Source organism: Penaeus vannamei, chromosome 28 (assembly GCF_042767895.1).
Source record: "Penaeus vannamei isolate JL-2024 chromosome 28, ASM4276789v1, whole genome shotgun sequence".
In the NCBI taxonomy this organism is placed as follows: domain Eukaryota; kingdom Metazoa; phylum Arthropoda; class Malacostraca; order Decapoda; family Penaeidae; genus Penaeus; species Penaeus vannamei.
Window position 1 is genome coordinate 29,378,821 of NC_091576.1, and position 12,500 is coordinate 29,391,320.

The 12,500-nt window shown below is 38.8% G+C and overlaps 1 protein-coding gene across 4 annotated transcripts in view; it reads right to left on the minus strand.

Moving 5' to 3' along the window:
- LOC113829009 (uncharacterized) overlaps nt 1–10,447 on the minus strand; it is a 39,148-nt gene extending 28,701 nt beyond the window's left edge. The window contains exons 1-3 of one of the 4 annotated variants that reach the window (XM_027382082.2): nt 9,949–10,447; nt 4,024–4,112; nt 3,004–3,852 (exon numbers count right to left, since the gene is read on the minus strand). In XM_027382082.2, coding sequence (XP_027237883.2) covers nt 3,004–3,852; nt 4,024–4,104 — 930 coding nt within the window. In that variant the 5' untranslated portion in view covers nt 4,105–4,112; nt 9,949–10,447. Of the gene's footprint in view, nt 1–3,003; nt 3,853–4,023; nt 4,113–4,618; nt 4,851–9,468; nt 9,845–9,948 lie in introns of those variants that run through there. The other 3 variants (XM_027382086.2, XM_027382084.2, XM_027382083.2) reach the window with 3 other exon arrangements.
- Nucleotides 10,448–12,500: the final 2,053 nt, after the last annotated feature.

A 12,500-nucleotide genomic window follows, 5' to 3' on the forward strand; every position in this document is an offset into this window, starting at 1 on the left:
CCCATAATGCTAATGATAACCATAACCAATACTATAACAATAACATCATAAATAAAAACAATAAAAATATTGATTAATTAATTAACAAATCAATTGATAATAACAACTTATTATATCAAAAATTATAGTAACAAAAATAATAATAATATAAACAATAATAACAATAATAACAATAATAATATCAATAATAATGTTGATAATAACAATAACAATAATAATAACAATAACAAAAACAAAAACAAAAACAATAATAATAATAATAACAATAAGAATGACAATTAAATAATAATAAAAAAATAATAATAAAAGTAATAATGACAACAATGAAGATGAAAATGATGATAAAAATAATAAAAAAGAAAAGAGATAATAATACTGATAATAGCAATATTGACAATAATAATATCAATAATGACAATAATATCAAAAGCATTAATAATATCAATAACAATAATAACAATAATATTGATGACAATGATGATAATCCTATTAACAACAGCAACAAAATGATGATAAACAATCACCAAAAATATCAACCCATTCACAATAGAATGACGTCTTATCACATCATGGATGGAAAAGACAAACTGGACATCATTATGCCTTGTGCAATTAAGCCTGCTGTAATTTGTGCACACAGAACGGTAGCATCCTTGTTTAATCCAGGCTCCCGTGATTGAGGAGCAGCAACCCCTTAACCAGTTCCCGGCAGGTGGCATGTACATACATGCTATGGCTGTTGCGGACAAAGTAGGTGCTAGCATCAAACACGATTCTTCCCACCCCATCTGCTCATTGGACGGAGCTTGTTTTTCTCCGATAGTAGCAGCATCATTTCTAGGGTAAAACTTGAAGGCAATAGCACCTAAAGTGGATAAGCCTCTAAAAATTTGACATTTCTTAAAATTATATCAAAATGCAAAAGTCTTGTGGTTGCACCTGTTGCCCACAAACTACCAAACCAGCTGGGCGCAAACAGGGGAAACTGTCGACATGTGCCAATAAACCTTCTACTATGTCCCCTTGACAATTTTATTTTAGCTAGTAATATTGAGTTAAAACTAGGCTTGCAGACAGTTTTTAACCTTATTATTTAAAGATCTGCTTTAGCCACAGCTAAGAGCAAAGAAGAATTTCCCATGTTACAAATTTTTTTCCTCAAGCAACTGACTATGCGCACACCCTCACGTAGATTCATATGGTGCCGAAGGCTTATGTCGTGATTGGGTTAATAACAATAATAAAAAAATAAATCATAACAGCAAAGATACCAATAACAGTATTAATAAAGCAAATTACAAAAGAAATAAATAGCAAATATGCATATCACTAAAATCATTTAAATACAAAATTTATAAAACACATCAAAAATAAGTTTTAACATTTGTCTGCATGCAATAATTATCATAAAACCAGTGTCAGAAGCATGCCTTAATTATTTAAATCATTATCTTTTCATATGGTCCGAAGAAGTGTAAATTCAATATTTTCAACATTTTCACAAATTGAGCCAAGCCGAAGATATATGAGCCAATATTGCACTACTTCCCATACTACAGATAACAGAAGTTCATACAGTTAAAACATCTAGCAATTTCAACATGACATTTAAAACGCATTCAAGTTGCTATTCGCCACTACTCATGAACTTCAACTGAAATCATAATCTGAGAAAAATAAGATTAAAACTATCAATTCCTATATATTTCTATTGAATTTCACAATAGTAGCAACTGATTAGACATGAAGTTACCAGAATGGCATTATAAAGAATAGTGATAATACCTACAGTAATACTAATAATAGGAATAATGACAGTAATAATAAGAATATCAGAATCTTGACAATGACGATAAAGTAATAGATAAATAACTTTCACATGAAGAGAAAGATATCCTAAAACTCACACACTTCATTTCGTGAGTTCTTGCATGTGCATACTTACGCGTACGTGCATGTGCTTGCATGTGCTTGAATTTTTGTTAGCATTTGTATTCATGCATATGCATGTGTTTCTCTGTGCCTGTGCCTGTATCTGTGTCTGTGTGTGGGTATGGGTGTGTGGGGGGTATGGGTGTGTGGGGGGTATGGGTGTGTGGGGGGTATGGGTGTGTGGGGGGTATGGGTGTGTGGGGGGTATGGGTGTGTGGGGGGTATGGGTGTGTGGGGGGTATGGGTGTGTGGGGGGGTATGGGTGTGTGGGCGGTATGGGCGTGTGGGGGGTATGGGTGTGTGGGCGGTATGGGCGTGTGGGGGGTATGGGCGTGTGGGGGGTATGGGCGTGTGGGGGGTATGGGCATGTGGGGGGTATGGGCGTGTGGGGGGTATGGGCGTGTGGGGGGTATGGGCGTGTGGGGGGTATGGGCGTGTGGGGGTATGGGCGTGTGGGGGGTATGGGCGTGTGGGGGGTATGGGCGTGTGGGGGGTATGGGCGTGTGGGGGGTATGGGCATGTGGGGGGTATGGGCATGTGGGGGGTATGGGTGTGGGGGTATGGGTGTGGGGGGTATGGGTATGGGGGTATGGGTATGGGGGTATGGGTATGGGGGGGTATGGGTATGGGGGGGTATGGGTGTGGGGGGGTATGGGTGTGGGGGGGTATGGGTGTGCGTCGGTATGGGTGTGGGGGGGTATGGGTGTGCGTCGGTATGGGTGTGCGTGGGTATGGGAGTGCATGTGGGTTTGGGTATGCATTTGTCAGTATATATGAGTGTACATGATGGTGTGTGAGTGTTCATGTACATGTGAGGCAAACATATGCATGTGTGTGGAAGTGTGTGCATGTGTGTATGCATGCACAAGTCTCTTTGAGAAAAATAATATATATACATGAAATATTATACACCACCACCCATGCATGACTTACCCTTTGCAGTCCCATGAGGATCAGTACAGTATCTACATCCTACAAATGAACTCAAATATCTAATAGCAAATACAAAAAAATAAATAAATAAATAAAATAGGAAAACAAAGGCGACAACCGCATTTAGGCAAAACTCACCCCCTGCAGTCCCGAGGGTCCTGGCACTGCGAGGTCTTGCTCCAGGTGCCCCGCCTCCGAGACATCCGGCTTAGTCTCCTGCTCGTCGTAGCCCTCATTCATGTAGACTTCAGGGGCCTCAGGGGGATCGGCAACCTCCTGCTTGATGACGGGCAATGCGCTGGATGACTGAGTGGGTGACGAGATAGGTGGGTGCACTTGGTGCGCCGAGGTGGGAGGTAAGGGGCTTGTGGGAACTTGTGGTGTCCTGGGGGTCTGGGGGGGTGTGGCTACGGACTGGGGTAGCGGAGGCACATGACTCTTGCTGCCGCCGGCTTGTGACGAGGACTGAGGTTGTGGAGGTTGTGCCAAAGTGGGCTGTTGCTGGAGTCTCTGCAACAGCGCTGGCTGGGGTTGCGATGGGGGGGGCAAGGAGGGAGGCGGGAGGGTGAGATGGGGTAATCTACTTGCACTACTGTTACTTGATAAATTATTTCCTCTGTCTTCATCTACTAAGTGTCTTTTCTTCTTGACAGGGGGACTCCCCTCCCTCTCCCGCTCCTCCGCCACTCTTCTAGGCGTCTTCTGTGGCTCATCATCTGGTATGGCTAGACCTTTGATTCTAAGGCACTCGGCGGTTTTTATAAGGCTCGATAATTCAGACTGAGCAACGTCAACTTGCCCAAGGTACATGTAGTCTAGCAAATATTCAAGATCTTGTCTCCTTACATCTTTAAGTACAATGACAATGTTGTTGCCACTCGTGGAAGTGAAGATGTCACTGAAGTACTCACTACACGTTGATAACACAAACTTATGGGCTGGGTATAGTCTCCCATCACAGGCCAATGTCACATCTGTGTACGTGTGCTGGAAAGTTTAAGAGATTAAGTACATCACTGAAAGGAAACGTCTTAAAAAATATGTATTCTTACCTATACAATATCATTCTCATCCATATTTCAGAAAAGCAGTACTCTATCAATAACTGAATTGTATATAAATTCTCCTCTTATCATTCCACTGTTTCATGTAACTAACCTTTTCCCTTAAGATGGAGAGGACTTGGAAGAATGTGGATTTGTGGTTGTTCCACTTTAATGACAGGAGGCCCTCCTCCATGTCTCAAGCTGAAAATCAAGTCATTTCATTAAAATCCTTCTCACAGTTGTACAAAGAAAAAATGTCTGAAATAACGTACCTCGCAGTTTTATCCACAATCAATCATCTTTCACCATATAAATATTTTGCAGTATAACAAATTATAAAAAGGCACATGTAATAAAACTTATTTGGAGCAGTCAATGTCTAAGAATACCTGGCTATCTCATGCCAGTTTTAAGTGTACCAACTCTTCTAACATAACAATTTCTTTTACATCAAACATTATGGTAAAGCATTTTGCAACTGATTATTCTAGTTAATAATAACAATAAAAGTAATAAGAAATAAGACTTAATAACAACAATTCCCAAATACTACTTCTCCTATATCAGCAAATCAGAGAAAATAGCTATCTATTCTATTTTTTTCATGTTTTTTTCATAAAATGTTTGACCTTGAGGACATCACTAATAGCTTCAAAAGAGATTTCTGCACAAACAACTTTACCAAAAAAACACACTAAAAACACTACCAGAGATGATGAAACACCTTCTTAGTCTCACTCCTCACTCACAACTACTGTTGAGTAAAGATTTCCTACTCTAACCTCCTCAATTCACTGATAAATCCTGATGCTTATCTTTCAGATAAACTGGATTTTTATCAGGCCAATACCTTCAAATTTTTTGTTATAGTAATAACAAAAATAATACCATTCATGCTACATAAGTGTATCAAAAATCCCCTTGCAAAAGATAGAAATAGAAAACGTCACTTCACTCTCCTTTAAGGTTATCAGTGACAGGAAACGTTCGAGTGTTAATCTCCAGTTTGTCAACTGCCAAATTATTACACTTTCTTATCAAGAGATATTGTGACTACCTTTCCATAATGTATGGAAAGATGGTTATTCAACTTTGGCAACAGACAAATAATGAAGCACTGACAAAATTCTTAGTTAAAATACTAACGACAACTTCACACAAACTTTGTAGTAACACACCTCTGACATAATGCAACATCCTTGAGAGAACAAAGTTCGTCAGTTATGATCGGATATTCGTTATTTTTTAATATGTAATACATAAATTTAAAGTGATAAACACCACCAAGTTTCGTATCATTTGGCTAATAAATAATAAAGTTATTAACGAAAAACAAGTTTTTGAACAATCAACAGCCTCTTAAAATTGGCATTTATCCATTAAACAAATTTGTTGAAAAAATTACCACCTATAATCAATAGCAATACCTAAAATTTGCAATAACCAGAGTTTTAAATTTTGTTTCAGATTAGTGGGAATCTATTTTTTTTCTAAATGCCCTGTCTTTTGAACATCAAGATATGATATATAGACTACTATTACCTAAAATGAAAATTTTCTCTAAGAAAACCATCACAAATATATTCAGCTTTTAAACGATCCAAACCCTATTAGAATCACCCAAGTATTTATGGATGAATTTTAAAAATGCTGACAAATGTTGACAAAAGTTTAGTTTTCAGATAATGGGCTCCAAAATTTTGGATTTCCCTCCATTTTTTTTTTCTTTCTTTTTTTTAGAATTCTAATCTCTGTGGCAATCTTGCTACATTCACATGGTATTCTGAAGTGTAGCTGGTACACTGTCCCCTCCTTTTGCAAAGTACTAATGGTAATAACTGCACATAATTGTGGAATTACCGCCTGGTAACACAGGTTTTCCAGTACCTAACCTGGCCACGTGAGGTATATAAATGTATAAAAAACTATTGCAGCTGTGATTAAGGAGTATTTCTGATCATATTACGGTTATTAAATAATAGAATAACTTCTACAGTTAGTATTGTCCCCTTACTTTGTTATATGGGCCTACTCTGCGATATGGTGTTATGGAGGTAAGAGCTGACAACCTTTCACTCTGATTTTCTGGTGGAGTTTTGTCTCCCAGAGCCCCAGGCTTGCCGATCAGCTGATGGGTAAACAGAGTTGCCAGCTAGCTACCAGAGAATTCCAAAATAAACCGAACAAAAATACGGAAAAAAAAATTGTCGAGTAAATTTTCACGGACGCAGGGGGCGGGGGGGTGGGGGTCAGAGATTTAGTCACAACTCCTTTAATTTTACATATTTAGCAAAAATTACGTCACGAGATTGCCAAAGCCCACTAGATTACTGGAGATTTTTTTTATTTTTCGAGTGTTTTTGAAAATTTTCGTTACGACGGCCCCCTTAAACCCGTCTCATTCCTCAATCCAGCTTCATGAATCCTTTCAAAAAGACTCATATTCACAAAACTTCAGAACACATTTCTGTAGCAAAGTCATTCAAATGATTGTTAACTTTAATCCAGCACAGATACTAAAGGATTAGTATCAGAGGTGACTTGCAGCATGATTTTACAGTAGTAAATGGTATTAACTAAGACACTGTGAAAAGCTTCAGTCTACCCTTTAACTTTTAGTTTTGTCTAAATCTGTGAGAAGCATAACATATGAAAACAGTTTTACCATAAAATATATTACCATTTGGCTATGGATTTCTTGAAGAACAATGATAGGACACAGACTCATAGCCTTATAACTTGGTCTATACCCTCTATGAGAAGAACATGTTTGCCAAAATTGTAAACATAGCATTAGGGTGAGTGGAGGTGTTTCCCCACACTGTCTGAGAACATTTCTTAACAAACATTTACAGTAGATACCAGCAGACAAAGGAAGAAATTTATGGCATCTGTGGCATCCTTATCTCCTTCACTTCTATTCTTCTTTTTACTTTTACATGGTGCTGTAACTATTTTTTGCACAATGTTTTGCTTAGAGTAAGAGAAATATGTATTCAAGGATGACTACATGACTTGTGTTATCAAAATGATAATAATTTCTATATATTATAGCACTAGAGGTGTGCACAAAACAGTAGAATCTTGTCAGATTCCTCTAAACTTGAGCATTTTATATTTCATATAAAATAATTTATATTCTATACAATAAATGCAAAACATTTGGGAAACTTTGACTGCAGACTCAAGCACCTGCCACTGGTCTACATACTAATAGTCATAGCACAGCCAACATATAAGAACCAAAGAACAAAAGGTACAAGGTGGAAAAAATAAATAAAATAAGAACATGGATTTCAAAATATCAATATTTACCAAATTCTTGAAGTTCATGCCCCTTGAAACAAAAAAATGCAGGAAACATGAATAACAGATGTCTACATTCTAGCCATGGAAAGAGGCTAATGCCACACACCAGTCTACCAGTATGCTGTTGAGAATATATTGATTTACCTTCTATATTCATGAACAGATAATGGCTGATGGAAACCCTACCAAAGCTAAGCATCTACATATTTTGACACTAACTAAAAAGCTGAAAATATTAAAAAGTAGTAAAAGCAGTGAAAATGCAGCTGATACTGGGACCACCATGTTTTATTTTGTAATGAATTCTTTAATATCTAAATATTCTTGAAGAAATGCCAGCACAAACTTGGGAGTTTCATCTTTCTTTCCTTCTTTTCTTTTTTCTTTTTTTTTATCATTTCATACATTTAATACATGACAATCCTCACCCAACCATCTCAACCACCCCATTATCCTTTCAAAAGAACTATTGTAAAAACAAAAGAGAAGATGAATGATGTAATACATGATGAAGCCCTCCCATCTACCCGCACATAACCCGATCCTCTTTCCCATCGCCTCTGCCACACACTAATAGCAGATACCTAAACATTGGGATATCGTCCGAACCTTAAAATCCCAATCAAACCTTTCCTACCTTATTCCCTCAACAGGAGGAAAAGGCTCCCCTTATACCCCTTTATAATCATTTTGTGCCAACTTATAGAAAATGGAACATTAAGAACTCCAGCTGTGTGCAAGTGTTGTGGACTTAGTCCTGAGCGGTGATATGTAACAGATATTTTCCTCCTTCTGAGGTAAATATGAGGCTACAGCTGCTATACCTGTGTTGTTTACAAGTTCTTATGCTCTATAAATAGTGGTGTTCATTTCCTTCTATCTTTGTGCTTCGCCCTCAGTAACACTAAGCTGCATTTCTCTTTAGCATGAACACTCTTCTTAGTATCATCTTAAGAATATGAAAACAAAGCATATAGTTGCGCAAAACACTGGATAGTGCAGTCTCAGCCCACATTACACCCTGCTCTCTGGTCCATATTAATGACAAAAAACAGGGACTCCCTGCATATAAAAAAATGGAATTGGTCAGACCACAATTTTAAGTGATAGAAGTTTGTTTACTTCTGCATCATATGATTATCACTTGATCCAGTCCTACTCTGGACAATTACATAATACAGAATTCAAGCTAATACTCTGCAATAATAGAAAACAAAGAAAATATAATTAATATAAAAAATTCTAAAATCTCAAAAGTGAGTTGTAATTCTCAAGAATTATTAAAAGAAATTACCATAACCTCTACACCTTGCTCTATAGCAAACAAACTTCCACCACATGTATCCCGGTCAGCAAGATCTTACATCAGTATCTTATTTGACAATAAATTGTCTGGTTTGGAGGTTTGTTGGCTTTTGCTGTGGCAACAGCTGACTGCCATTCCTGTTACAAAGAAATAAATATGAAGTTCCTACAGACTGGAAAATAACACCAAATTGTCATAAAATATACACACTACTATTTTTGGGAAATTTTTGGAAGGCACCTGGCATCTGCCACTGGCCTCCTTACAATCTCATGAATACCTAACACTCCAACAGCAATTAAGTTCTAGATTGTAGGTTATCCAGCAAAGATTATGGGTTATCTACCTGTGAATTGGGAGAGAACACATCTTTAGGTTACAAAACATTACTTTGGAAGCCACTGCAGGTGTCTTCTAAACCATTACCTCATCTCTTTTGACCATCATCACATCTCACTATCTTACATAAATTCATTCTAATTCACCAGCCATTATCACATTTTATTTCATTATTATTCTTATCATTTACACACAGTTCATATACACTTCATCCATTATTCAAATCTATCCTTATTATCATGATATTATCACTGCAAAACCTTACCAGACAATTTTGTTAACTCCCTCTCCCCCTACCCTTTTCAGACCTAGCACACACCCACACACCTCCCCCACCCTTCTCAACCCCCAACATATCCCCCCTACCTCCTTCCCCCTTCTCGACCCCCAACATATCCTCCCTATCCCCCCCATCTCAACCCCCACCCCTACCATAAAATAGAAAATTCTTTGCAAAACGAGTGGCCTGCCTCCCCCCACTCCCCCACCCCTTCAACCACTGCAACAGTTGAAGCTGGGATGAATCTCAAACGCTTCCCTCCCTTCCCCCCTCTCCCCTGCTCCCCACCCCCTTACTCACCCGAGAGCCTCGGCATTACTCACTCGTTATTCACTAATTCCTCGTTAATTGACGGTCGCAGTTCCCAAGCACGCACACAAGCGATGAAATGTATTCGAATGTCACCCACTCACCCGCGTCTGCCTCGTGGATGAGTCTTATGGCGGGGAGATGAGTCACCGAAGATGAGTCACGCAACTACGCCTCACTCCCTGACTCACCCGCTGCCAGAGCCTCCCGGATCCCCAATTATAAAACGTTCCTCTTCACCTGGCAAGGTCACGGGGATGCAATAACCACCTGAAACGACTTCGAATAGTCGTCTTGCAGCCTCCGGGGCGTAAATTGATGCTCGGGGAGACCAACCCCACCCGAAACATCCCAAAAATCCGATTTTTTTATCTCCGTGATCGCCATTGCGCACCCACACCCATCCTTCCCCCTCCTCTTTTCAATCCTATTTTCCGCAAACGTTTCATCCCCCCAACGTTCCACTCGCGTCGATATCCACTCTAGCGTCTTACCTGATTCAATTCTCGCCGCTGATCAGGCTGTCAGGCGGGCAGAAGAGGCATAGGAGCGATTTTTTCCTCTCAATTCTCCTCAATGTGTTCCATGTTTAGGTTCTCAAGGACAGGTTCTCATGATGGCCGATGAGGGAGAGTTCGTTCTTTTAAAAACATTCAATAGCCTTATAAGTGGTCTTTTTTGCTTCTCTCGTCTTTTGTAAAGGGGTCAATAGATGCCTTTGTTGGCAAAGGTTTGTTTTCCGTTCCATACGCGACTTTTAGGGGTTGAAAATTGTAAGGTTTATAAAATGAGGATAGGCAGCAAACGTTGAAAATTCTTGTTATGTTTCAAACACCAGAAGTGGCTGCGACTTGGGTTGAAATATGGCATTCTATCCCTTTAAACACATTAAAATATCCATATGCCCATATCCAAATAGCTAAAAATCAATTCAAGCCTTCTATATTAATATCTACAACCCAGCGTAAAAGAGAAAAAATCAATGACACGTAATATCAAGATACATCCAAATGCAGCGAACGCGACTGGAAACGTAACGTAACGTTGCCAGATGTTTCTCGCCGGTTCCAATATTCTAGGCACTACACGTTGCCGGAATTCATTTTTCCCATTATTATAGCCACCTGAATAAAACACAACGTCGCTCATTACTGGTTTCGACCGATAAAATATCATACTTTTGTTCCTCAATGAAGGTTTTCAATAACACGGAGATGAAAAATAAGCTCAGGCCTCTAAATTTTCAAATACATTGCAAATGGAAATAACCCTGATGACGGCTTGGACACGTGTACTCCAATGATTTTTAACAATCACCTAATGGAGGGGTTTGAATGGCACTCTTGACGGGGTGGGATAGCACATCTCCCCACATGTAAAATCTGCCTCTACGATTCTATTAAATTAGCCTGTTACATATAAAATGAATACCTGAATGTGTGTTGCCAATTCGTATGGCGTTCAAGTAGATACCCTGATAGCATTACCAACCCCGATGGAATCTGATTAAATATTCCCGACCACCTGCTTACTGCCTTAATCCCCTTGAACCTTCGAAATCAATAATGATAAAACCTCTATAGAGTAAATAATAGTCTGATGATTCGAGGAAATGACGTGCAACTAAAAGTAGGAAAATTCGTACCACAGGGACTTGGCTACACTGAACGGATCTTGCACAATACGTCGTGCACTTCTGTCTTTTGAGTGACGTAAAATTTTCTTAGAATGTTCTGGGAATTAAAAAAACACGGTTCCCACCATGCATTTTTCTCAGCATTCATGTTTGAATAGTAGCGCATGAACTGCTTTTATTTACTTATGAACCTTTAAAATAAAGACGGTTGAAATGGGTTCTTTCAGTCACGTAGATACATTTTTAAGAGCGTTGTGGTTGAATATATGTTGAGTTATTTGTACAAAGAACATAATACTTGTTAGCAACTTATTCTTAGCATCCCTTTAAAACGTTTAGACTGACAATATTCACTGGAATTTCCTAGGAAGGTTGCACATCCGTATGAAGTACCCTCTAGAGAATACGTTATGTGATGCCCATATCAGTCACTGGCCTATGTTATGAAATTCACTTGCATGCATACATAGTTTTAAAACATCTTCGTAGGCAGAATCTCTCTCTCTCTCTCTCTCTCTCTCTCTCTCTCTCTCTCTCTCTCTCTCTCTCTCTCTCTCTCTCTCTCTCTCTCTCTCTCTCTCTCTCTCTCTCTCTCTCCCTGTCTATCTATCTATCTCTATCTATCTATCTCTATCTATCTATTTATCTCTACCTATCTATCTATCTGGCTCCATCTCTCTATTTCGCTCATTCTCTCTCTCTCTCTCTCTCTCTCTCTCTCTCTCTCTCTCTCTCTCTCTCTCTCTCTCTCTCTCTCTCTCTCTCTCTCTCTCTCTCTCTCTCATTCTCTCTTTCTCTCTATCTCTCATTTTCTCTTTTTTCTATCTCATTCTCTCTCTCTCCTCTCTCTTCTAAATATTTGAATGAAAAGAGAATAAAAAAAACGTAAATATACGTTTAACGAAAAACAAAATGTGATAAACGAATGTGAACGTTTCAGTGAAGCTATTATGTACGAGACACGTAATCTAGGGAATAAACTTTATCTTAAAGTTTATCCGTTATCTCTGTTTTTTTTTTTTTTTTCTATTTCAGTTCAAATATGTCTAACCGATTTCCAGCCAGTAAAGGAATTACCGCTGAGGTCGTGATCGCGTTTAATCAGTGCTTTCCTTACAGCATGCTCGCTTTTATACACAAACGCACAAAAATGGAAAGAAACATTTAATGAAGATACACAAGGGGACACACACACAAAAACATACACAAACGCACATACATACATACATACATAAACACACACATACTCCCACAAACCTACGCACACACAAACGCACATACGTACATACATAAACACACACGTACACCCACAAACCTGCACACGCACACACACGCACACACAGAGACGGACACGCATACATACATAAGCACACATACACCCACAAACGCACGTACGCCAACGGAGATTAC